Genomic DNA, 27,799 nt, shown 5'->3' on the forward strand with positions numbered 1-27,799 from the left:
TGGATGTACGAACCAAAGTTTATGCGAGGTACATGAGCTTTGAAAAGTATTCTATAAATTGTCCCACTAAATACCACCTTTTAATTTGAATCAAGAGAAAAACTGATCCCATGAGTTCAGGTTCAGTGAAAAGTGGTTGATTTTCAGACTTCAGCGGGGAATATTTCTTGACAGAGCCTTCAGCTGGTATAAATGTATATATTATATTATGTATGTGTGCTGTTATGTATGTATTAATGCATGTGTGGCATTTCACAGGTTTTTCAGTGGATCAAATGTTTCTTTACATAGCGAGGAGCCTTTGGAGTCGATCATCATGTTCAATCTTCTTGTGCAGAAGCCGTAGCTTTTCTAGGCAGTTTTATCACAATGGAGATTTGGTTTTGAATCTTGAATTGCTGACTGTCCAACTACATAAAGGCAGCCATGATACTAGTTTAGACTGCCAATATTTGACAAATGTTGCTGTATAAAACCTAAATTATTTGAATTATAATATGCCACAAGCTTAAGAAACCCCCTGTGTTTCAATTGCTCCACATGCAATATTTTAGATTGCTATCATATCCACTCCTGGGCTCTCCTTTTTTAAGGCAGAACACACTTAACTTCATGTATCTTTATACCCACAAGGTATTTTGATTGGTTGGCGGTCCCCCTGCTTGAGCTTTCGCTAGTTTATCCATAATTGTTCATACTGTGTCGAAAAAAATTAGTATTTTCTAAAATTGGTATTGGAGGCAATTAATTTCAGCTATCCACCACTCATTTTTGTAATAACATTTTTGATTTTGTGGCATTACTTATTAGTTGGTTGTAGGCTTCATTCTCAAATGTTAGCCTAATTAATGTCAACTGCATTGGGGTAACAAAAGAGATTAGTTTGACACAATTTATTTTCTAGCACAACCATTTCAGTGCTTGCTGAATAGACTAATTTCTGGCATAGATTTTTTATTTATTGTAGAATTTACAGATTAATAATTTATGGAGAGTCTAAAAGCGAGGAGCAACATTTCTGCTGATCGGAAACAAGCAGGCAGCAATATAATACCACTGGTTTTGCCTTTAAGAAAGGATCAGAAAACCCTAGAAGAAAAGCAATACCAGTTGTAGAAAAGGTGTCATGTGTCAAGATCTGTGTGTAACGTGCAGGGCACACTTTTGAATACTGGCCTGGCAGACGCACCCGTACATCCACCCAAGGATGATATCATGAGTGCCTTCAAGTATGCTCACATAAACACCAAGTATTTAAGTGCTAAAAGACAATTGGGATTGTGTTTAGTGCTACATCATATTCTTCATAAGCTCCTAGGCCAAAGACAGTGCAAGTCAGGACATAGTGCAGGAGGCGTTCATAGATATCAAGGTGGATAGGAGTGTGCTCTAACACTTTTTCAAAAGGTTTGTGTCATTCTGCATTACCAGAAGCAATTGTAGCCAGGACATTATTATAAGCCACATGAATGGACCAACCGCATCGAAGACTTGAGTCATGAGGTGAGGTAAAGCCAGTTACCGTTTGTCTCTTAGTGAAAAATAGCATACAATGGGATTTTCCCCCTCTATTTAAAATAAAGCTGTCTCTGTAGGCCTCTTCCTTTATAGTGGTTCTCTTACGCTAAATTGATAACACTGGCTATCCATCGAGGTTGCGGGGACAGAGTCAGTCACTTCCAGAGGAAAGGATTAACGTAGTGCAAACAGTCACACAAGGCATTAGACTGCCAGCAAATGTGGTCAATGCAGCATCTCAATGCTCTGAAAACAAGTTTGAAGGAACTCTCCAAAAGGAACTTCATCAGTGGCTACTAATGGTTTGTCTAGCAATATCATATACATGGATTGATGTGTTATTTGGGATTACATTGAACATTACTGTTTTTTGTCTTTGGAAAAGATTGGTTGATGCTCCAACACTGGCTGTTTTTGACCTTCCTTTGAATTAACAGTAGACAATTACTCAGATTAGAACAAAGAATTAGATGAAACCTCTTTCCCCTGTAAACCTTAAATACTTTGGGCCTTCTTCACTAAGGTAAACTTACACTTTTGTGTAAGTTTATGATTGTTTGCTATTCACATAGAAATGTACGAGTAGTATATTTACGAGTGCGGAGTCTCAGCACATAAAAGGAAAGTTTTTTTATGCAAAGTTAGATACTACCCGTATATTCTCTGCGTGAATAGCAAACGATCGAAAATTTACACAAAAGTATACGTTTACCTTTGTGACTCAGGCCCGAAGTGTGTGAGGTGCTCCCTCTTAACCCAACAAAGCCTCCAACATGCTGTCCAAGTCTGATTATAACTTCTGGCTTGACCTATTGGCTGCCCTGACAGACCATCGGCTGGCAATCATTGTTATGTCTACTGTGTAGTGATTGTGCAATACACAACTGCAGTCATCACATCAGTGCATAAATAACATTAATAAACTAGCTCCCTAGGTACAAATCTAACAAAGCTGGAGTCAGAAACCTACAAATACAATTATGTATTCTGCATCCAGCACCTTTGGCAGTAGAGTGTGTGAACAAGGACAAAACACACATATTAAGACTGGACTCGGACTGTGGAAGGGTTAGTGAAACAGTGGAACCTTGTGTCTCACTTGTGATGAGGCACTCCAGCATAGTCCTTGTGCAAAATGGCTCCCACTCCAGAAGTGGAAGAGCACCAGCAGCATTACCACTCAGTCTGCCTCAAAAGCACCATTCTTGGCGCCAAGATATCCCGCCTTCTTTTTGTGCCTCATCCACATTTTCTTTAGTATGCTCGGCGTCCCACTGGGCATGCGCTCCAAGAGGAAAGACGCATCCGTTCCTTCCGGCTGCGCCTGGTCTTCTGTAGTGTTTCGATGACGGCAGTCAACAGGTCTGCAGGTGACAAGAAGAAAAGGTGGATCGTCAATTTTAGCAGTCATGGTGCCGTATCCTGAACAGTAGTCAAAAAAATTACTAAAATGAATATGTTGAAATAAAAGGGCATGGAAGACGTCCCCGAAGTATGATACAGTATGGTTATGAAGAATGAGCCTGGTGCCAGAAGCCTTACTTAATCAGATACTCCACAGGTGGGTTTAATTATATTCATACTTTGGTTTCATTTTCGATGCACTTCTTAAGTAGGGTTTACTCTCTCTATCATACTTCAGATAAAGAGCATAGTTTAAAAAAAAATCTTCTTTTTATTAATGTCAACAATCTACGTTGTTCATTTTAAATATTGATTTTCTCTTTTCTGCACGTTTCATATTTCAAAGGCCAACCACTAGATCCACTCATTAATAGCATACACAGCTGATATGTGTTTTGGGATTTTACTACTTTATTCCAGCTCGTGTCGAAACTTTGGTCCAGATTTACAAACATTTTGAGCTTGGTTTGCATCTCAAATGTGCTTTTTTAGAATTTACTTTCTAGTGCAAAACTTATTTTCCGCTAGAAAGTTTCCTGAAAGTAACTCAAAGGAGCGCAAATCGCTGCTTTGGTTACTCTGCGTCAAGGGGGCGTTCCATGGGTGGTACTTGTGCGTTCCAGGGCAACCACCATGATTTTTGACACACAGCTGTATCTATTAATATTAGTAGACAGGGTTTTACGCCCAAAAATAACGCCACTCTGAAGCAGGCATTGAAAGGAGAAATGCTTTTATTTCTCCGAACCTTTCCCATTTTGCATGTGTGCTGTATTGTACAGCACACATCCGAAGTGGGAACATTTAAAAACGTATCTAGGCACAGTAAACCTATGCTAGGCATCACACACACACCCCTGTGCTATGGTACAAAGGTTTGTGCGTGGCACTAGGCAGCTTGATTTTGTGCCAGTGCAAAGGAGGGAGCACGAAAGTGCCATATTTCTGTAGATATAAGTTTTTTTGCTCATTCTGTGTCATGCAGTGCAGCAACTTTGGGTGATGAACTGCGTTCTGTGACATCTTTCTGAATCCGAGCCTTGGTATTTTATGTGAATTCACTTTCCAGTTTTCTTTGAACATAAATACCCTTTATATGGTTCTAATTCTATGATGTAAGCATCCCACTCAGCATCACTCTGTGAGGAAACGATGAGCGTGAGGCGGCCAGTCTGCATTTTGGACCTTAACCTGAGTACCTATGTTTAATGAAAACTGTTTTTTTTTGTCATGGTTTGTATAAACCTTTATTTTAAAGAAGCTAGCGGGCTCTAACACATACTAAAAAAAGTAGCTATAATCAAAGGCATTTTTTGGTCTGCAACGCACGCATTCATATAGTAGCCCCCGGTACTGAAGGCAACTACTTCGTGTGCGGATGTGCTTGTTGAGAAGATGCAGAATGTTGCCACTCACAGTGAATTAGCCAATGGCAAAAGTGGGCTGACCCACTGTCAATCAATCAATCAATCAATCAATCAATCATTGCATTTATATAGCGCACTACTTACCCAGAGGGTCTCAAGGCGCTGGGGGGGGGGAATCTGCTACTGCTCGAACAGCCAGGTCTTGAGTTGCTTCCTGAAGGCGAGGTGGTCCTGGTTCAGGCGGAGGTGGGTGGGGAGGGAGTTCCATGTCTTGGCGGCGAGGTAGGAGACGGACCGTCCCCCTGTGGTGGCTCTACGGATGCGGGGGACGGCGGCGAGGGCGTGGCTGGTCGATCGAAGCTGGCGTTTGGGAGCGTAGAAGTTGAGGCGGCTGTTGAGGTATCCTGGGCCTTGGCTGTGTAGGGCTTTGTGTGCGTGGGTGAGGAGACGGAAGGTGATTCTCTTGTTGACCGGGAGCCAATGCAGATCTCTCAGGTGTCCGGAGATGTGGCTGCGACGGGGGATGTCCAGGATGAGTCGTGCTGAGGCGTTCTGGATCAGCTGGAGTCTCTTCTGGAGTTTGGCGGTGGTTCCGGCGTAGAGGGTGTTGCCGTAGTCCAGACGGCTGGTGACGAGGGCCTGGGTGACCGTCTTCCTGGTCTCGGTGGGGATCCACCGGAAGATCTTACGTAGCATGCGCAGGATGTTGAAGCACGGCGAGGAGACGGCGTTGACTTGTCTGGTCATGGAGAGGGAGGAGTCCAGGATGAAGCCCAGGTTGCGTGCGTGTTCTGTTGGTTTGGGTGCGCTGTCTAGGGCTGGGGGGCCACCAGGAGTCGTCCCAAGCGGCGGGTGAGGATCCCAGGATGAGGACTTCCGTCTTATCTGAGTTCAGTTTCAGGCGGCTGTTCTTCATCCATTCGGCTACCTCTTTCATCCCTTCGTGAAGGTTGGCTCTGGCGGTGGCGGGGTCGTTGGTAAGGGAGAGGATCAGCTGGCTGTCGTCGGCGTAGGAGATGATGTTGAGGTTGTGCTGGTGTGCGATGTCTGCGAGGGGGCTCATGTAGATGTTGAAGAGGGTTGGACTGAGCGAGGAGCCTTGAGGGACGCCGCAGATTACTTTGTTGGCTTCAGATCTGAACGGAGGGAGGCGGACTCTCTGTGTCCTTCCGGCGAGGAAGGAGATGATCCACTCCAGTGCCTTCTCCTGGACTCTGACGTTGCTGAGGCGTTGTACTAGGGTACGATGGCAGACAGTGTCGAAGGCCGCGGAGAGGTCGAGGAGGATGAGGGCCGCTGTATCTCCGTTGTCGAGCAGCGCTCGGATGTCATCGGTGACTGCGATCAGGGCGGTCTCGGTGCTGTGGTTGGCCCGGAAGCCAGACTGCGAGGGGTCGAGGGATCCGTTCGTCTCGAGGAAGGCGGCCAGCTGCTTGTTGACGGTCTTCTCGATGACTTTTGCAGGAAACGGGAGCAGCGAGATGGGGCGGTAGTTTTTGAGGTCGGTGGGGTCAGCCGATGGCTTCTTGAGTAGAGCGCTGAGTTTGGCGTGCTTCCAGCTTTCCGGGAAGGTAGCGGTGTCGAAGGAGGTGTTGATGATGTCCCGCAGGTGGGGTGCGATGATAGCGTCGGCCTTGTTGAAGACGTGGTGAGGGCAGGGGTCGGTCGGAGATCCGGAGTGGATGGAGTTCATCGTGCGGACGGTGTCTTCGGTGCTGGAGGCGTGGAGGGTGGTGGTGGGGGGCGGTGGTTCGGTCGTGGTGTTCGTCGGTTGAGTGCTGAAGCTGTTGTGTATGTCCGCGATCTTGTTGTGGAAGTAGGAGGTGAGGGAGTTGCAGAGGTCTTGCGAAGGGGTGATGTCGTTGTTTCCGGCGTTGGGGTTGGAGAGCTCTTTGACGATGTTGAAGAGTTCTTTGCTGTTGTGTGCGTTGTTGTCCAGTCGTTCCTTGAATGCAGTTTTCTTGGTGGCGCGGATGAGTTGGTGGTGTTTTCGGGTGGCGAGCTTGAGGGCAGTCATGTTGTCCGGTGTTGGGTCTCTGCGCCAGGATCTCTCGAGGACTCGGCAGTTCTTCTTGGAGCTCTTGAGTTCTTCGGTGAACCATGGGGCTTTCTTGCTGCCGGGTCTGCTGGGCGGGGTCCTCAGGGGGGCGAGCTCTCTGCGCAGTCGCTGATCCACTTCGTGAGGTTGGTGGCCGCCTGGCTAGGGTTCGTTGTGCTGGTGGAAGGGGTTCATGCTCAGGGAGGACGCGAGCTGGTCGGCTGTGATCTTGTTCCAGTTCCTGCGTGCAGCCTGTTGCTGGTGGTGGTGGATCGTGGTCCTTGCGAAGCTGAAGTGGACGCAGCTGTGGTCCGTCCAGTGGAGTCCGGTGGCGTGGCTGAAGGCGATGTCCTTGCTGGATGAGAAGACGGGGTCGAGTGTGTGTCCGGCGTAGTGGGTGGGGGTGGTCACCAGTTGCTTGAGTCCCAGGTTGGCGAGGTTGTCCAGCAGGGTGGTGGTGTTGCAGTCGTTGTTGTTCTCCAGGTGGAAGTTGAGGTCCCCTAGGAGGATGTAGTCAGCGGAGCAGAGGGCTGATGAAGTCGGCGATGTCTTTGCTGAATTGTGTGCGTTGTCCAGGGGGTCTGTAGATGAGGGTGCCTCTAAGGGTGGTCTTGGAGTTGATGTGGACTTGGAAGTGCAGGTGCTCGGCGGTTGCGAGGGTGTCATCGGTGTTGGTCGTGATGCGGATGGTGTTCCTGTGGACGATGGCGTTGCCTCCTCCGGTGTGGTTGATGCGGTCCCTTCGGATGATCTTGTAGCCGTCTGGGATGGCGATGGCGATGTCAGGCGCTGAGGAGGTGCCATACTGTCCCATACTGTAGGCTGTAGTGGGTGGAATTAAAATGTAAATTACACAACAACCCCAATGAACGAAGAGGGTTGGCTGAAAGCCTCTATTAGAAAGTGACGTATATATATATATATATATGTTTAATCAAATTTAAACTTCTTGGCTAACACCAGACCTAAAAAAGCAGCATTGGAAGTCTATATTTAGTTTTAACTTTTTGGACCAAAGCAGAAAGCCTTTCTGCTATGAAACACTAGGGGCCATATGTATCAAGCCTTTTGCGATTCGTTGCGAATTTCGGCCTTAGCGAATCGCAAACGGCCTTTTTACCGATTTTGGAATGTATGAAAAATTAGCAAAATAAGGAATCGCAAAAAATTGCGATTCCTTATTTTGCCTAAGCATTTAAGGTTCCTTAAATGCTATGTATGAAGATTTTCAAAATTACGATTTCAGGTTTAGAAATCGCAAATTACCACTAACTTGTAGTTGGTGGTAATTTGCGATTTCTTGTAAATATGCACAATTGTGCATTTGTGAGGGTGGCATATGACGCACATACATGCCCATTGGGCATGTATATGCGCCATATACACAAACATGTAATATGCAGGGGTGCAGCAGGGTGTTCTTGAGACACCCCTGCACCCTTGAAATAATTCTCAAATTGCGATTAGCAAATTGCAAATTCGCAAATTGAGAATTATTTCACAGTCATTTCTATGGGCTTCCTGGCCCATAGAAATGAATGGGAAATGAATCCTTATTTGCAAATTCGCAAATTGTGAGTTCGCAAATAAGGAATAATTGGAAATCGCTAAAAAAAATAGCGATTTTGCACATACATACCATTTAGCGATTTCTAAATAGCGATTCCTTAAAATTCGCTATTTAGAATTCGCAAATGGTGATGATGATACATATGGCCCTTGGTGTTATCTTTCTGACAACATAGGTTTGTGTATAGTCTTCAGCAAACATACATAAATTGTGTCTAAAGAACAATGAAAGAAGAAGGACATGTGAGGGGCAACTCTATCATATTTTGTTAGGAGATATGCGAGATCCTCTAGGTGATGAGAACGAGTCTGATCTTAGAAAATGCACTATCTCGGACATCGTTTGAAGGCAACAGAAAATGTGCGGGGTTAAATATAATGGTGTATAAGAGGATTCTGATATTAATCTGGAAAAGTGATACAAATTCAATCACTGACTGCTACCGGTGTATTATAAGCTCATTTTGCCGAACTGAAGTTTTTTTGCAAGACAAGTCTAATTTGATGTATATATAAAATAGTCACTAGTCTAAAGAGGTGTGCAGAACGAAAAGTGGTATGTTGTATGTTTTACACAGGTGACTATATTACTGGAAGAGCCCGGGTCACATAACAGCTATTTTACCCTCTTTTGCACCGCTGGGGCACTTTGATATTACAGAAGGATGCTGCAGACGCTTGTGCGGCCCTGCTGTAATACTGGTCGCCCAGGCTTAATCACAAGGAGGGGGAGGGGTACCCTCATTTGCATGGGGTTGTGGCCCCCAGCAAACGAGGAAACACTCTGTCTCTCTGCATACGCAGATGTACAGACGCAGGCACAGAGGCGAGGGGGCTCACTGACTGTGCACTGTAGATTTATTGAATGCTACTTTGAATGAAAAACCCGCCTCCTGATTATTAAGTACACATTTAAAGTGCACACAATTGTCGTTTGCATGTATATGAGGTGCTTTGCATAAAGATTTCTGTCAAATGTCAAACGCATGTGGAGTTCTCAAGCGTATGAACAACAGGGCAACAATACTATAATAACGGTTCAGGCGATTGAACCTGCAGTTCTGTGTGTGCACAGAGTTTCTGGGGATGATTGTGAGGAACGGGGACATTTGCCTCTTGCAGTTCATTGTGCCTGGGACGTGACCTCTGACCCGGGCCACCTGCTACTTTTCATATTCCCGGCGGACTGCACCAGGCGCGTGCTTATTCTTCTCAGCGACGCTATTGGGGTGAGGGTAGAGTCGACCCCTGGAAAAGTGACAACAAACGGACTTACTGTTCCGTCACAGGACTGCCCGGCGGGGTCTCCTGGACTGGGCTGCACTGCGTCACCGTGTCAGGAACAGCTGGAGGAACCTAGATCAAACAATAAGCAAGATCTTTGGTGAATTGCTTTTTTAATTATAAATGTCTATGGCACCAGATCATGTACAAATAAGCCACCAAAAGGCAATCAACAACTAACATATTTTTAACACAAAAAATTACAATTTTTGATAGCTACACCCTTTGCGAAATATCTTATATCATGACTGAAACCGTCTGAAAAATAAAAGTCGAAGCCTCAGTAGAACCAGGCTCTGTGTTATGAATCTATTCCCATTGTGAGTCCTGCATTGTACAAAATGCAGCCTGGCATGAAGTGGATCTCGGCTTCACTCACTGTAACATCGAGCTGGCACCTTTTAGACAGACATATGCCTACAGAGGTCTCAGACGAGGACAGGTCAGTCTCAGGGGTTTATTTAGAGTGTGTTAGGTAAGGTTCTCTGCCAAAAAAGTGGCAGAGTAGCCTGTCTGCCAAACTCACAGGGTCCCTGCTCTACTAAGGGGCCGATTACGATTAGGGTGGTTGGACCGACATTTCCCCACCGCAGGCACCAGGGATCTGCCGTTCCCTGGCAGTGTTGCAGCGATCAGGAGGCCTCAGTATGGTTGGCCAAGAATAATATGAGTTCCTCATGGAGGGTTCCTACTCCTTGTACACCATGGCGGAGAGGAAACAAAGGGGGCCCTGCAGGGTCCCCTGTTCCTCCTCCGCATGGGGCTGAATGCAGGCGGGCACAACATGTGCATGCACTCCAGTTCTTGCATGGCATGGAATTTCAGTCCATGTTGTGCAGGAATTTTTTTGGCGTTCCCAGTGCGGTGCACATTTTCTGAGGCACTGCCGTGGGAACACCAAAAACCAGCCCCCCAGACAGGAGGAATCTCTCCTAATCTGGTGGGCGTTCGGACCACGGCTTTGGTGGTGTGGCGGCGGGACGGGCCCAGTGATGCACGGTCAATGCCTTAATCATGCCTTTGTGTCCGGATAACCACCATGGCATGGTTCCACCACTGGAGACTCTGCTTGCAGAAACATTTGACCCACGTGGCCTAACTGACATTCGGTTGTCAGTTAATGGAACTCAGACAGTCTTATTTATCTATTGAGGGCAGATGTATGAAGTAATTTCTACCCACTGGGACCTCCACAGAATGTTTGGTGGTCCTGAACAGGGAGTATGATTGAGGTCCCCGACGTGTTGGGAAACATCTCCCAGCACATCGGGATATTTATGTTTTTTAACCACAAAATCCTGCTTTGGGACAATTGTTTTTGAAAAACAAAAAGCTTTGTGGTGTGGTCAGTTTAAAGATGGCACTTGCACAGCAAAGTTTCAGTGCTTGCAGCATAGCTGCAGTGGCTAAATAAGTTCTTTGGCAGGCTGCACTCTATTTCTCTTCATTAAAGTCTTGTACAATATTCGAACTGTCCAAAGACAGAAAACCAATAGCATTTTCTTATTTTCCACATTCAATATAATTGCTTAATTTTCCTTTGCCAATTAAGTACAAGAACATGTGTAGTAACTTGAGACTCTGACCTCAGCTTCAATTTCGTGACACATAGCTGACCTTGGACCAGGACACCACCATCTTGGAATCCTGCTCAATTATTTTCTTCCAGAACTTTCTGGAGAAGTGTACTTTCAATGGTACATTCCTGCCAAATATTTAAGGTCCACTGGGCTGCGTTTGGTTAAAGTCCCTCGTATAAAGAAAGCTCGGTGGGGAGGTAGGAGCTTTGTGTTGGGGGCAACGAAGGCCTGGAATGCCCTGCCCCACGCCTTGAGGAACATGACAGATTTGATGGCGTTCAGGAGAGGCATTAAAACCTGGCTGTTTTTACAATTATTCCCATTCTGGCTGAACCTTTAGGAGTATTCATATAGCGCCAGGACACCTCCGGGTAACAGTGCACTGTATAAATGCCAAAAATAAATAAATAAATGAATAAATAAGTGCTATGTAGCATTTCCATGGCCAATGACAGGCCTTTCAGTGTCAAAATTAGTGATATATTGGTCTATAGTGTTGTGATTAATTAGGACAATTTACCACCTTCATGAGCAAGATTGATTGTGCAATGTCAGTAAACCTTGCCGTATATCTAGCTGGGCATTCACATGCTATGTCCATTTTGAATTTGAGGTGATGTTAGTTCTCAGAAAACAATAGTGGGTAACATTTCTAAAGGAAATTACATTTAACACTCAGGAAAATATCTTCAGCCAACTTACTAGTCAAGGATCACGATTCTCATGTTTTCTAGTGATGTATTTGATACAATTTGGAGGAAGTCTGGGAGAGATTTTCTGTCATCTCCAAGTGACATACACTGAAATGTTGGTTTATAATAAAGGTGACTCAGTCCTAATATTTGTCAGTACTGCTTGCTATTCGGGGAATCCCACTCCTCAAAGTAGAGATGCACACAGCTAGTGTGGTCAATTAATGTGTCTCACTTGTTTTTATGGGTTTTATCAATAAGATATTTGGAAATATGTTTGTCATTGTTAGAATAATAGAAGGTTTACTAATGTATATTGCTTGTTTTCTACTGTGGAGTAGCCGGTTGTATTTGTTTATTACCAGCTGGTGGTGTAATCATGTTGTACGACATGAAGGAGTGCAGATATAGGTGATAAAGTAGCTTTTCGTATATCACACACGGAGTTGAGTCCCCTTCAGGAGGATTAGTCTTGGTGCTTATAACATATGATGGATTGGGGGTTCTGGCGGCAAAGTCCTCCATAGCAGTGGATTGGGCCAGGTGGAGATTTGACTTCACTAGTTACAGACGGTTTCAGCTGAAGCTATGTGCAGGATATGACTTTTTAGGCCTAGGGCCATGTTTATCGTGTGGAAACATTCGTTGAAATGTGATTGGCTAAATGAAATTATCAACTGAAACCAATAGACTCCCTGAGAGCGAAATTTGCAGTTTAGGGTAAAACTGAATTTCATTGGATTTTTTCTCAATATCTGCTCAGCAGATAACCATGAACAATATTCGAGCGGGTGGACCAAAGAAAAAGCATCTGTGACTGCTGAACTGGTCACCAGGGCCACAGGATGTTACATTTGTCAAAAGAACGATTGGAAAATATGATGTGATGTCTGAGGACTAAGTACTATAAAAACTAACAACAGACTAAAGTTAGCCGACAGCATGGAAAATCGAAATAGAGCTGAGCCTATGGAAAAAGTGAAAGGATGAGAGAATACTGGTGATTGGTCAGCTAGTAGGCAAGGGCATTGACAGCCAGCACAGCTCATGCACACATTCTGAGCATACCCTTCTTACTGGAACATGAATACAACTTGAAATGGAGATGTAAAGGAGAACACATAGGGAAAAACAAGGGAGAGTGTAGCAGAGATGCCAGACCTCAGTGAAAACCCTGTAACACTAACAGGACTGCCTAAAAATGGTTAAGTTAAAGACACATCTTTAAAAAATAAAAAGCCCCACGCTGCGAATACCACAGTATTTCCTGGCTTACTTCAGATGCTGCAGAGTTTTCATCGGGGTGGTTGCCACGTGACTTTGCAGTTCTTGTTTCTGATGTGTCTCCTGCAACGTGAAGGCGTTAACATAGTTAGCCACCCATTTCACTATTACTCACTTTTTACAGCAGACGCTGGAATCCCTTCTTAAAACTTACACCCGAAGAGGGCAGAAAACAAAACTGAATGGAACCCTTTACATCTTCACAGAATAAAAAAAATCGACATTTCTTAAGCTTCTAGGAGAATTTGATTCGCTGTTTTGATCAGTTTGAAAGAGTTTGTCACGGGTCAGTACAGACGGTTATTTGATTTACAATTAAAAGGGGAGCCTTGGTATCACCACATAAACGGTTCTGATCCCAGATAACTACCATTTGGTACCTTTTTAGTACTCCTGCACATCGGTGTGCATTCTTTCCTGTCTGTAGAAATACATGTCCCCATCTTTACCACACAAATCACGCTTCAGATAGTATCCAGAGCATTTCAGATTTAAATATCATAGTCAAAAGGACTTGCACAAGAGTAAATCTGGAGGTGGCTGCAGCATCTTTGATAACAATATCATGTATTTTTAGCGCTTTGTCCCACATGTAATTTCAAAGCACTGTAAATAAGAGATGTTATGATTGCTCAATTTAAGGTACTCAATTTGCCATCCTCACAAGGATGGAAGGAAGAGTGTTCCATGCCAATATTCAGATTTGGCACTCAGATCGCTGTAGGCGGCTGCTTGGAGCATGAAATAACTGGCCATCATGCTGGCTTTCGACAGTGTTTCTCAAGTATTTGCTGAATTGTACCTCAAAGGTGCTCCAGACATCACCCTATTTACTCCATTGCAGGGCTTTGTGATTTGAGGAATGTGACCACTGATGTAAATCTACAGTGTTTTGGAGAGCAAAGCACTGCAGCTTCAAGCCGTTGTTCTACCTTGCCTGGTTTGGGGAGTTGAGAGGAGGCAGATGCATCTGCCGGTGGAAGGAGAGTGGCATCCTACTGCCTGCACCATGTCTCTTGAAGACCCGATGGCGGCCATGTACCTTGGCTGGTTGACGTAGCTGGGGTACCTGAGTAGGAGCAGTTCATAGTCATGGAAGAAGGGACCACTGACACACACACATTGAAAGGTCTTCTCAGCCACAACTGACATGATAAGTGAGAAAGGCCCAGGTAGAATGTGAGGGGCTGAAGTACATGTATTTATCTTTTATGAGAATCTGCCCCAATTGTTAGTTAAACATAGAAGCCACTACTAAGACGCTAAGGGAGCCTCCTATTTAGTAGTAATTTTGATGGCTGGGGACTGGAGGATGGCTTTTATCTTATCTTCTGCTCCTTCACTGGCACGCGTCTGTCCTCAAGATGTACATCAGCACATGCTGAGGTACAGGGAAACAGCTTGGAGCAGTGGGCCACATTTTTTCCGCCCTGTGCCATCTTGAAACCAGCAGATCTCAGTCCAAGCCTGTGGCATCTTGAAACCAGCATATCTCAGTCCAAGCCTGTGGCATCTTGAAACCAGTAGATCTCAGTCCAAGCCTGTGCCATCTTTAAATCAGCAGATCTCTGTCCAAGTCTGTGCCAGCCTAAAACCAGCAGACCTCAGTCCAAGCCTGTGCCATCCTAAAACCAGCAGACATCAGTCCAAGCCTGTGTTCACAATACGAATGGCATGTGACCTCCCTGTATGCTGCAACATACTGCCAATCCAAAGAGTGCAAGATTATGTTTCCCTTTTCCTGACCCAGGTTAGGAGCCACGGGGAAAGCATTATTATGTAGATTGGTCATCAGTAAGCCCACAGCTGGAATTAACGTACCTCTGAGTATACTGCTCTGCCACATTGGTGCCATCGTCCTAAGCAGCCTACCTGCAGGTTCAAATGTCGGGTAGTAGGACAGTACTACATGCGAGTGACTTATTGGTCAGTCTCCTTACTACATCTGTGACACTCACTTAGGTACTATAAATAATGTAAGCTGTTTACTCGTGTTACCATTCCATTCTTGTCAGGGTGGCAGAAATAAACACTAATAGCTTGTATTTCCTTTTGATCTGAAGTCTCATTATAGTTTGTTGTTTATTGTTCAGCGTTTTTCTAATTTGTAAGAGTATGGTGTGCTGTTTTATTTCTTTCAGACACAGTAGCAGCTGCTATTTAACGGTGGTGGGGAGCAGGTCGTGGGGGGGGGGTTGCTGGGTGCACTTAACTATTTGCCGCCGCCTCTTGGTCCTCTTCGCCTGCTTCCATGACGCCATGGCAGGAAGCAGGAACCGGAAGGACTCAGGCTTCCATACTTTCTTTGCCAATCACAATGCTGCTAATAGCAGTGTCCTGATTGGTCTGCGCACCGTGGTTCGGTGCTCTCCGAGAGGGTGGGAGCCCGGGCATGTTCTCCACCCGGGCTGTAATGCAGCCTGGGTGGAGAACATGTAAAGTGCGTATGACTATTTGGCCGGCCCGGGACAGCCAGCCAAACATTAATGCGCACTTTGAAGAGTGCCAACACTCCTCCCCCTGTTCCTGTGACACAGGCCAGCCCCGTCACGCCCCTTATCAGCTGAGCAAGAGCAGAGATAGAACATAATAATAACAATGCCTTACTATCATTTTATTTTTCCTTTTTCACCTGCTCACAGAGCAGTGGGGCGACACTCCCCTGCCTTAGACACCTGATGCACAAGCTCAGATGAACCCTGTTGTCAAAGTACCCAATTACGCAGCTTCCTCCAGCACTTTCTGCAAGTCAGACACTTCTGTTGTGCCTTGAGAACATTTTATATAAAGTTGATATTACATATAGGACCCACAGGCATACAAAAGAGAGAAGGCAACAAAGGAGAATCCTGAGGAATATGATTCTATAAATATAAAGGCGATAAAGGGCAATCTCAGAAAAGATGGTTATAAGTAAAAAGGGAGGTCAGACCACATAAAATGTTGAGAAGCTTTTTTCCTGACACTGCTGTGTCACGTGTCTGGTGGTGAGCACGAGTAACATGGTTTCGCAAAATTTGGGGACTTAAAAAACACTTTACTGGGGAAACTGGTAGGGGTATTCTCCCTCAATTGTTTTTTGGTACAAGTATTGGTAAACTATGCATTTTTGTGATAAATTACTATCCACATTGCTTATAATTTTACTGGGGGTAAAAGGTGATTTTTTTGGGATCAATAGTAAACCATCTGTTTTCGTTTTTATGCGTAAGAGTCACATGATCTGGTGAGGTAATTGCATCGACATTCTAATGTGCACAGTGGAGTTTGCTGGCTTCACTCACCTGTTACAGTAATGGACAAGGAAAGAGGACATGATTGATTATGAACGTGAGAGGGCCCGAGCACAATAAGGTTCGAGGCACTGGAACTGTAGAAGACGCATGTGAAGGCTGGGATTGTATGGCCATAGTTTTTCATTTAATTCCATGGTTGTAGATCTTGTCCTAAATTGGTTGTGCGCCATTTGTCAAGTTGTCGGCATAAAGAGCATTTCAAAGAGAAAATGTCCTGCAATCATTTTTTAAAGTTTGAAAGGTTTTATTGTAAGGAACGAATTTTAAAAACATATTTTTGACTTGCAGACCATGCTAGAATTTCACCTTAAAATGCGTGTAACCGTTGCAGAAATGTTTTCACATAGAAAATGACACAACTGTGCCTGCTTTATAACATGTAAGAATCTCTTTAGAATGCATTTTTAATGTGGCAAAAAGAATTCATAAAAACAACATGTAGAGAAAATGTGCTTGCCTTAAAATGTAAACAAAAATAACGCGAAGAAAAATTCTTAAATGTGCCCCTTTATTTAGGCCCAAAAGTCTTTTTCTTCCAACTCTTGCTCATAGCTAAATAGGCGTTTATCTAGCACATTTTGCCTAGCAGCAGCATCTTGCTAAAGAATGTGCTGACTTCAAGATTGTTTCCTTGGCTTCATCACACCATATTAGATCCATTTCACATAACAATGAACCTTGCTGTAATTCATATCGAATAGGCTGTTAGAATGAACAAAAAGTTTGATATACTTCAAGTATTCTCAACTAGCCCATCATTGATATATTTGTTTCAGCGCATCTGACTACCCTTTGTTTTCACCACAGGCATTTAACACAGCTTTAGCTCAGGTAACAGGGTTCTCATGAGAACCTTCCTTTATGTTGCTAACATTTGAAACAGTGTTTTACCATGTGCCGGTGGGAATGTTTACTGTGGGAATCAGTAGAAGAAGCAATAAATGTTAAAGACACCATCGGATGAGCGGATTCTATTGGAGGAGAGATTTGAGCACCCACAAGGTTTTGTTACATTATTGTGTGATTTTTATTAAGGAAGATTCCGCATTCTGAACTCTGAGTCTAACTTGGAAGAGACCCTTTATGACTCTGCTCACTCTATTGCACCCTTGCCATTTGCTAACGACAGCAATTGCTAAAGGTGTTTTTTTTTAACATTTCTCTTATCAATGTTACTGTAACAATCACTTTTCTTCCATTGATATTCTGATGGTTTCCACTGCAGCTGTGGGGAACTCGGCTGAGTTTCCAGAATGACTCTTTATGGGTAGTTCTATCTATGCTCCAAAATCTTCTTCTTTTCTGAAAAGGGACTCTGTAGGCGTTTCTCCGAAAAGGGTAGATTAGGCTCTTTAGTTAGGTTAGTGACAATTTCCGTTATGGAACACTCTGTTTTTGATTTATGTTGTCACTAATCAACCTTTTATTCAACATTTCTGTAAACCAAACTAATTTGAATGAAGATGACAAAACCATACTAATCCTTTAAGATAAATAAAGGTTTTGAAAAGTATCCAACCTCTCATCATTGACTGACCATAAAAGATCTGACAGTTGATGATATATGCATGATATGTGTTTTCGTTTCAGCTCTATCCGTACCACGGTGGCAAAGGTCCATTGACCTGTTGTGCGCCATCAGGATTTCCAAAGGATGAAAGTCGGGGTATTTTAGTCTTAAATACCATTTGGCCAATCCTTTAGGTGCTAACATTATTCTAAGTACACAAAGGTAACAGAAAATGTCACTGAACAATGCATGAGCCGTATAAGGGAAAAAATCATACGTAAACGCATACATTCCATTTAATGCCTTAAATTGAGAAACACCATTTCAGGAATTTTCATTCTAGGTGACTGAAGTAAATTATGAGGCATACAAATTAAACTACTTTAATTGCATTGTGTCTCCACCCTGCGATGTATTGCTTTTTAGGTGACTGTTAACAGTAGAGCATAACCTACACGTTCTCTGATGAGAATACCAGGGCACTGACAAGGCCGCAAGATTGAAATTGTCCAAGCCTGCATGAATATTAAACAAACCTTGTGCGAGCACTTACTTTTCTTAGCAGCATACTTGACAGGAAAGAGAACTTTTTGCCCATTCTGCAGGCGTCCGAAGCGCCACACCTCATCATCCCTGCACAGGATGTCGATGAGCTCACTCGGGCAGGGCAGTAACTCATCTGGCCAGAAGTGTATGACATCAGATGCTGCTGCTACCTACAGGGGGGAAGGAAGAATGTGATAAAATTAATGAAACAGTGGAGTAGACAGCAAAACATTTATTATACTGCATTATTCATAGGCTAAAGTACTTGATGGCCAAAGATTTCAAGGAAACTGCAAATCACCAAGAGGTTCCATCACCATGTAGTGGTCATGAAACTCTGAGATGACTTGCAATAGCCTTTAAATATATACCAGAGAGTATATTATTCCTTATAATATATAGACATACCACCACCCTTCCCATAAACTGCTAAAAACCTTGAAATCTTGCTCTTTTATTTGAAGTAGATGGTATGGTTGCAAGCATAAAGAAAAAAATAATTGTGTTGTGTGACATAAAGCACATCAAAAAGCAGTTAGTAATTTGTTGTACTTAAATATTGGAATCAGTTTCATGTGAGCTAGATGTGTAAAAACATGCAGAGATTCTATTTTTTTCTGTTAAGATCTGTACATGCAAAAAATAAACATGTCTATAATTATTTTCTTTCTGCTGATCATGGTTCATCTGAGAAAAACAGATCAAAAGAATGAAAAGCCAGTTTCAGTTTTTATTGTTTAAATTTTAGATCTAATTGCGCTTTGTGATGTGCAATAACTTATAAAAGTTGAGCAGCTGTATTATTTCATTATTCCTGGTGACGAGAGATGTCACAACTCATCTCTAATAAGAACATCTGAGAAATCGTTTTATATAGGGACTGTAGCCTCCCAAGTTTTATAATTGCATTCACATAGCACTGTATACCCTCTGAAGAGGTACCAAAGAGTTTTACGGAAGGGTGGTATGATGCTACATAGTCTTAATTGAAAGGTTTGGGTTTGTAATATGGCTGTCACAGCAGTGACAAAGCACATTCTGATATTTCTCTGCTGAGACATCACAATAGTCCAAAATAACTATTTAACAAGGCAAAAAAAACTGACAACAAATGGGCACCTTGGATACCAACACAAGCTAAAAGCTATCCTCTCCCTCATGATGCCCAGTGTAGGCTACACCATGAGCCTATGCCTGTGGGCCTTGTGTTTCCTTGTATGCAAACAACAACATACCTAGAATGCCGAGGCAAGACTTCGTATCTGCCTACACCCCAAGCAAAACATACCGGCCTTACAAGCCCTTGAATGGTTAACTATGGCTAGATGATAAGGGCCGTCCGCATTGGTCATAAAACCTTCCATGGAACAGAACAACTTTATTTACAGTTAAATTGCAAACAATAGTTACAAAAGAGGGTGATATGCTCGAGATTAGCACTGTGAATCCTCATACCCCTTCTTACGGAAGGAAATCCATAGAAAGCTCTGAATTCTTGGTCCAAGTGGCAAAACTCTGGAAATTCTTGCCAATCAAAATACGAAGTATGCAGGATGCATGAAATTTGGACAAGAGGTGAGAACTGTTCTGTTTTCTAAATATTCCCCAGATTGCTAATCCTGGTAAACAGCCTAGAACAACGATTTACTGCCAGTATATGCACAACCTGCGCAATCAATGCAGTGGCCAGTTGCTGATGAGGTGATAACAGAAAACGGATATGGATCATAGAAGTGAGACCTAGTCCTCCCTCCTGCTATTGAGTTACTATAACAACTTGCCACTTTCAACTATGCGATCATGATATCGCTAATATGAGTGGGCTGTAGCTGCTACCGCTAATCACCAGGCATAAATAGTACACTGTTTTAAGATTCATGTTTACTTTTTGAAATGTCCTCCCTTGACCACCCTCTAATCCTTCCACAACAAATAGTCAGCTGTTGAGAGGAACAGACTGAGGTATGGGTTAACCCAATTATGTCATTAAGGCTTATAGGATGTGATGTCATATCTACTGCCCTAGACAACGTGCCTGAGAATCTCTCCTACAAATGAGGTCAAACGCCTTGGTGCTTGGATGGACTGAGAATATTTTAGTGAAAATTGAGTTGGAGCAACCGTTAAAGAGTTTTTTTAAGTCGTTGGATTGAAAAACCTTATCCATTTTATACCAGCAGGTGACAGGCATTTGTAGGTGGAGCACTTATTAATTCTAGGTATGATGGTTGCTATGATCCGCAAAGAGGCGCTCCCAGTGGTCTGACTAACAAACTCCAGTTGGTATTGGGTGCTGCTTTGATAACGCATCTCACAAGCCAGCATATATCTTCATTGGCTGCCAGTCAAGAAAAAAGGTTCCATAAAGACTTCCGGAAAATCTGCAGCAATCGTAGATTTCTTGGTGTATTCCAATTCCTGACATTTATACATGTGTAAATATGCACAAAGGGCCCGATTCCGATGCGGGCAGGAAGGGCTCCGACTGTCAGACGGAGCCCTCCTGCCCGCATGGAATCTGCTATTCGGATTCCCTTCCAACCGAGCCATTTCGATGGGCTCCGTCGGAAGGGAATCCGACTTGGATTTCCGCATGGGTTACGACAGACTCGGAGAGCCCGTCCTCCATCCAGAAACCCTGACGTAATCCCTCAGCCGGCTCTTTCCGGCCGAGGGATTACGATGGCAGTTTCCCACTGCCTTTTTGTGCCTGTCTTTCCGGCACAGAAAGGTATTGGGAATCAGCTTTGGGGGCCCCAAGCAGGGCCCCCATGAGTGCAAGGCTGTCTAATGGCAGCCTAGGGGACACCTATGGTGCCCCTCTGTTGATCCCTGCGCCCGGTGGCAGGCACCTTGGGGTGCCTGCCACTGGGTGCAGGGATGAACTGCACCTCTGTTCTTTCAATGAAAGCATGCCTTCCGTTCGGAATGCATGCTCCCATTGAAAGGTATAGGCATGCAACTGAACAGGGTTCGGTCGCATCCTACTTCCAGTGCTGTAACCAACGACAGGAGGTCGTTTGATTACAGTTCCTGGCTGATTTTGGATGGGCTCCTAATCGCAAATAAGGATGCGATTTCAAGGGTGCCAGGGGTGTCTAAAGGACACCCTGTAGCACCCCTGAAATGTAAATTTAGACTTATGTTGCGCACACACATGTCCAAAGGACATGTGTGTGTGTAACATACAACTGAGAAAAATGCACAAAAGTGCATTTTTCTCAGTTCGCTATTTACCACAAAGTAAGACTTCGGGGTAAATAGCGGCAAAAAATAGCGAAATCAAATTTTTTTAATGGTTCATGAATAGCATTTAAGGAATCTCAAATTGAGATTCCTTAACCTCATCAGAGCTTCGAACGTTCAGCGCCCAGTGCTGAACGTTCGAAGAACGAATGCTAGCTCGACGGCCAACAGTCGTGCGCAGCACTGGGGAGGTAGTGCTCGTGATGACCGTTGGCCGTCGGCAGCAGTTAAGGGGTTAAATGCGATCGCAATTTGAAAAATCACAATTGTTTGTGATTTTTCAAATTGCGAGTTCATGACCCACTGATGAATTCCAAATGCCATTTTTGCGGGCGCAAACGGCCTAATTCAGCGATTCGCACCGTTTGCGCCCGCAAAAATGCTTGATGAATCTAGCTGTTAGTACCAGACAGTACCGACCCATTTAAAGCACTGATAGCGAGGAGTATGCGATTACACACAAACCTGTGTGTTTGTGTTTGTTCACCTACATTTTTCATGCTCTGCAGACTCTTCTATCCAAAAATGCCCGGAATTCCACCAGTAACCTTAAAACTACAAATGTAGTAATTCCACAATACTAGTGGAATTTACACATTTATAATTGCACCTTGTGAAATAAAATTCTACCTGAGTCTGCGAACTGGAATTGAGTTGCTATATTTGCAAAATCCTTTTGTGTGCTTAAATTCATCTTAAGTGCACAAGATGCTGTGCGGACCTGGTTCAAATAGAGTATCAAAATCACGGGGACTATAGTTAAGCTATCTGACTATCATACGGTATGTGAGAAACAAGCTGAAGATGTGGAATTCTGCTGTTTACTTTCACTAGGTTTCTGAAAAAGAGTTTCTCCAAATCTAAATAGTTTTCCAGCTAGAAAAAGATTAAAAAGCAAACACCAAACCTAAGGAAAACCCGGAATAGGTCCTTATCCTGATGGGGCTCATCCACAGAATGTTTTGTGCATCAAGTTGAACTGAAGGGCGCAAGCAAAGTTATCTGTCAGAGAATTTTTGGAGCTCCTGGTGCAAAAAATCAAGACTGTGAAGATTTACACCCGCAGATTTATTTTAGTTTTTAGTTTTTTCCGGATACTAAGGGAGTTATTTAGTAAGAGCTTGCACATGACCCAAAGCAACACAAAACAATAAAAAGCATTGCGTTGATTTACCTATCACTCAGGTGCGGCTCCTCCATATGGGCAGAGGAGCGTCGCCCCACTGCTATCTCGCAGTGCGAGAAGCAGAAACATAAAATAGTATTTATGCTTCTTGCACTGGAAGAAAGCAGAAGGCAGGGTTTGGTTTGGTTGCTAGGTGTGTCTGCTGGAGGGTAGGGGAGGAGTGGCTTGCCCACTGTTGTGGGCTCTGACTGTTTGGTCGGCCCACCAAATTAGTCATATTTACTCCGCATTTTCTCTATGTAGGCTGCATGCAGCCTACATAGAGATAATGGCCTTCCCATAGAAGCCTATGGGGTCTGCGTCCAGGCCAATCACAAAGCTGCCATTGCAGCGTTGTGATTGGCTTAGGGGAGGGGAAGGAGGCTGCCTGTGGCTGCTTCCTGTTGTACAGAGGACGGACGACACAGACCGGGTCAACAAAGGTTAGTTAACTTAACTTTATTTTACATTTTTAATTAAGATTCCCCCGCGCGCGACCCCCATCCCGCACCCGCAAGTCATACCGGCCGCGACTGATATCACTCAGTATAAAAGCCTTCATGGGCATAGCTTGGTAAGTAAAATTTAGGGTGGTGGAGGGTGAACTTCAGATTTTCCAACAATAACGCAGTCATAAAATGTTAAAAAGCATTATACATCTAACACAACTAAGTTGTACGGTGACAGAGATTCAAAATCTGCCTATTCAGTACCCCAAGATTATTGGCTCTGACAAGTATGTGAACTGTGCAAGACATTGCACCTGGCCACTGTGACCACCTTACAATTCATCATATGCCTGCACTTGGATGACAGGGCAGGAATTAGTTTGCATGTGGTAAATGCAAAAGGCAGTCAAGCAGCGAACGTTTACAAAAAAGATTTGTGTGCTTTGCAGATGTGGCTCACTTTGACTTAAAAAGAGTCACAATCAAGCTGTACAAGGCAATTTACTTTTTTGGACTCTCTTGCTTAATTTTACTGAACAGGTCTAGACATTTCTTGCTAGCACACATACACTACCCAATCTCGCTGTGTGCACCCCTTGCCTATCACTAGGCAAACAGTAGCGGCCTCATACTGATTTCTAGTTAAAGAAGACTATCCTTCACGGTCACTCACTGGCAGCATCCCACAGCATCACAGAAGTGCCGCCAGGAAGACACAGTATCTGAGTAGGCTTAGCCACCCCTGCCCCCATATCCTCCGGGACGGGAACCCCCAAGCACACCAGTTCAGCAAAATACAGCCCTCAACCACCCCTCGTCAGCCTGCCGCACTACTTGAGCCCAGGGATCCACCAAGGCCTACTGCAAGTCGCCTGCCAACCTCCACTGGTTCCTGCTTCACCACATCTAACCAACCGCAGCTCATAACTTCCCCACTGCATCTGCCATTTAGTCTATCTAAAGGTTTCTCTTGAACACCTGACCCAATGCACCAGCCTCCAGCTCTATTGGGATGGGGTCAAACTTTCACCAATAAAAGTCAAGCCATAGACAGCCATTTTAGTCATTGGAGAACGGAGAGAAGACATGTCTGTCTCTCATTGTCTGTCATCCGAGCTTATGTAGAAAGTACAAATACAAGCAAAAAATGTTAAACTACAACACCCAGAAGGCATTCCGTAAGACACAGAGGTAAACCATTTATGGGGAATGCAGTTTATTGATAACTTCTTTGACACATTTGATTTATAGTCATAGCATTCTACACAGTAGAAGGCAGACTCGCTTCAGGAGACTGATTATTACATGTCACATGCTTCATGAGAAATGTAATCTATACTCTAAGAGAGAGCCTACAAGAAGCTTTATAAAGTAGGGGTGGGCGCTGGTAATCCCTGCCACACGGAGGCTGGCTGAGTTTTTGCTGAACTCCGCACTCCAAGTGGAGTGTGGAGTGGCAAAACTCTACGAACTCCGCCGGCGAAGCAGAGCTCACCACTCACCCCTTTTTAGAAGACTAGTGCCTTGCCCATCCAGGGGTGCCACTTGGGAAAGGCCATGTCTGGGAAGTACACTCAGGTTAGGAGACACCATGTTCCTCCTCCTTCAGGCTTTCTACATTGTTTTGGTTGCCAATTTCTAAAACATTCAGACTCAAGTGCCCCATGATTTGTTCTACATGGCACTAGCCCTGGCTCATGTCGCTCGGTAGTCTGATACCCCAAAACCTTCTTGGAATTTACAAGGAGAATATTAAATGGCCAGCCTTGCTGGTTGACCATATATGTCCACCAACTCTAAGGGTGAGTCTAGGGAGTGGGTGTTTCCCTAGTCTGCCAGGTGTCCCGTGGAGATATGATCCCGAGTTCTGTCAGGTCATCATATCTCTGTTCAAGAGTGGGATTTGGCAGGAACTGGACTGCTAAAACGTCAGATGGAGGCACTAAGCTTGCTAGTCCTAATTGGGGGACATTGTACTCTGGCCCACTGCACTCACCAACACTCCTGATTCACCATACAGGTTGCACCATTCTGACTGTCAAAGGAGAGAGGGAAGTACCCCGCTCGTTGTAGTCTTTATTCCACAATTGGCGTCTTAGGGAGGGGGGTTTGAACATGGCTACTTTTATAAAGCAACAGTTACTCCAGAGTTATCAATGCTTCACTTATCTTTGCTCATCTTTGTTTTTTAAAACAAACAATGACTCATGCCATTCAAAGTGGAAAGAGGGTTGGAGTGAGAATAGGACCTGTACACAAACATATGATTCAGAGAGCACAAGAGGGGTGCACTTTCAAAAGCACTGCACAGTCCACATCAGAGCTCTGCAATTAAGATGTCATCAGAGGTTGCAGACGCTACCTGACTGGCTTTAACCTCTTACTTGCCCATCGGAACGCTCCAGCACAATAGTGAGTCATGCAAACAGAGTCCAACGAGAACTTCCCTTTAGCTTAGTAACAAACAGTGCTTAATTAGCGCTGGTATTGGCCGCTGAACACCAACACACATGTTTTGGGACCTCTTTGGGGACCTGCAAGTTTTTTTGTGGGTGCGGCGGAGGCTGCAAGATAGACAATTATTATATTCCTAGACTAGAATTAGATGACATATCAAGCTGTTTATGTTTTTCACTGCTGATATTAGATGAGGCTAAAGAATAGTACATAGATCTCTCCTTCTACATGACAGCTGCCAACCACCCATCTTACATTTATTACTGATATGTGTCTGACAGTGTGCAGGTTCATCCCCTCCTTGTACGTTTTCTTGCATCCCAGTTCAAAGGCGGCTTTGAATAAATGTGTCCCTCTAGGGCTCAGAGAGCCGACCAACAGGGACTCTTATCACTGTAAGAAAATACTAGTCCTAGGGTAATGGACTACAGTACATGCAATGGTTGGTGCAAGTAAGCAGCTTTGTGACCTTGGAGAGGGTTTTAGGGGGTTTTAGTGATAGGCAAACCCCGATGGCAAGTACTTACACATGAGGGTCGTAGATATTCCACTGTATCGTTGCACCCGTGCATATCTCCCCTCCCACCTTTTAACTAAGATAGCTAGCCACACCATTAAAAATTCCCAGTGGATTGACTAATCTTTTTTAACCTCACATTCACACCACGACTACACAATCACTTACGATAACTTTTACCCTCTTACCCGCATGCAACATATGCAGGAACAAAAGATCTCCGGTAAAGAGCCCCTTCGCGGGTGCCCGTCAGACATTGCAGCGCCAGTCTGACGAGGAGCAGAACCCATATGATGAAGCATGACACCTAGCTTGCTAGGTGTGTGAGGGTTTTAGTTCTAAAAAGGGAATTCCCCCTTTTTTCTCCCATTGCTTCCACGCTAGCATCACAACACTTTTTACCCTTCCAGGGGAACTTTGTACCCTCATTGTGTTGTAGAACCACTTACACATCCCTGCCCTTTCAAAAAAGACTAAAGAGGCAATTTTACTAAAGTACAAGCTTTTGACTGATTTACATTCTTCTAAACTCACCGTTCACATAGAAATTAACTAATTAAAAGCTCCCCACAGATGTCCTTTGGATTGTAAATATATGGTTCTCCATCCTCAGTCTCTCAACATTTATGAAAATGAATACGATTACTTAGTCATTTTTTTGTAACTTAAAAATACTGCAAATTTACCTGCAACACCCCATGGTTGTAAGCCACCTTAGACCCGATGGTTAGGGGGCAACACTTGCATTTATTTGGAGACAATGTCTCACCCTAATATGTCACATGCTGTGGGAAACGATTACATAATGCAACGTGTTTCCAGATTGGATTAACAGAATGAACAAATATAAACGTCTCACATAGTGTGCATTTATTCAGTCAAATTCAGGGGTAGAAAAGTCTGGAGGGCACAATGTGATCGCTCAGTCGAATATGTTTTGCTAACTTGCAAGCAGAAACACTGACAGATGCTGAAACCGGCCTCACGCCCACCCCGGCCCCACTACACCTTGTTGTGGGTATCTTAAATACTGCCGAGACATTCTCCTGCACAGGATATCATAAGCACAATTTCATTAAATGTTCAACTGCTCCTCCAATAGGAAGCAACCTCTTCCTGACCAAAGTAAATTCAAAACTAACGTTTATTTACAACCTGAATCAGATTCGCAACTGAGGCAGGTTTACAACTACATCAGCATTTCAATCCAAGTATATTTACAAATCAAGCACATTACAACTCAACTAAATTTACACCTGTAGAAGATGATTCTCAACTGCAGTATCGTTCTGCCTGAAGTAGATTTACATCTATAGTAAATTTATAAACGAAATATAATTTGAATCAAAATGGGTTTACACCTCTAGCACTCTCTGGGAAGAAGATTTACAGCTATGGTAGATTCTTAGCTGAAGAAGGTTTGCAACTCAAGAAGAGTACCCATTGTCACAGTCTCTCAACTGAAGTAGTTTCATAATTGTAGCAGATTTACAACCAAAATATACTTATAAGAAAGGTAGTTTTACAAATGTAGCAGATTTTCAAAGGAAGCTAACTACCAACTGAAGCAGATTTACCACTGTAGCAAGCTTACAAAGGTGGTAGAATTAACATTTACATCAAAAGTAGATCTACAGGTGTACAGATATGCAACTGAAGCAGACTTACAACTGTAGTAGGTTTACAATAGGAACAGTAGACTTCCAACTGACACAGATTATTAAAACCAAAGCAGATTCTCAATTGAAGTACACTTACACAACTGCACTACATGGTCAACTTTAGTGGGCTCACCACTGAAAACATATCTGGAAACTAAATAGATTTAGAACTGTAATAGACCTACAATATGAAGCAAATTTACAACTGCCGCAGAT

General features: G+C 43.9%; 1 protein-coding gene across 1 annotated transcript in view; it reads right to left on the reverse strand.

Annotated features, from left to right (window-relative positions):
* Positions 1-2,185: 2,185 nt before the first annotated feature.
* The window catches only part of VXN (vexin), a 55,121-nt gene continuing 29,507 nt past the window's right edge, over positions 2,186-27,799 (reverse strand). The window contains exons 3-6 of the mRNA XM_086918011.1: positions 18,096-18,258; positions 12,729-12,799; positions 9,173-9,252; positions 2,186-2,882 (exon numbers count right to left, since the gene is read on the reverse strand). Coding sequence (XP_086774137.1) covers positions 2,699-2,882; positions 9,173-9,252; positions 12,729-12,799; positions 18,096-18,258 — 498 coding nt within the window. The 3' untranslated portion in view covers positions 2,186-2,698. The remainder of the gene's footprint in view (positions 2,883-9,172; positions 9,253-12,728; positions 12,800-18,095; positions 18,259-27,799) is intronic.

The sequence above is a fragment of the Lissotriton vulgaris genome, chromosome 4_1, assembly GCF_964263255.1.
Source record: "Lissotriton vulgaris chromosome 4_1, aLisVul1.2, whole genome shotgun sequence".
NCBI classification, from domain to species: Eukaryota; Metazoa; Chordata; class Amphibia; order Caudata; family Salamandridae; genus Lissotriton; species Lissotriton vulgaris.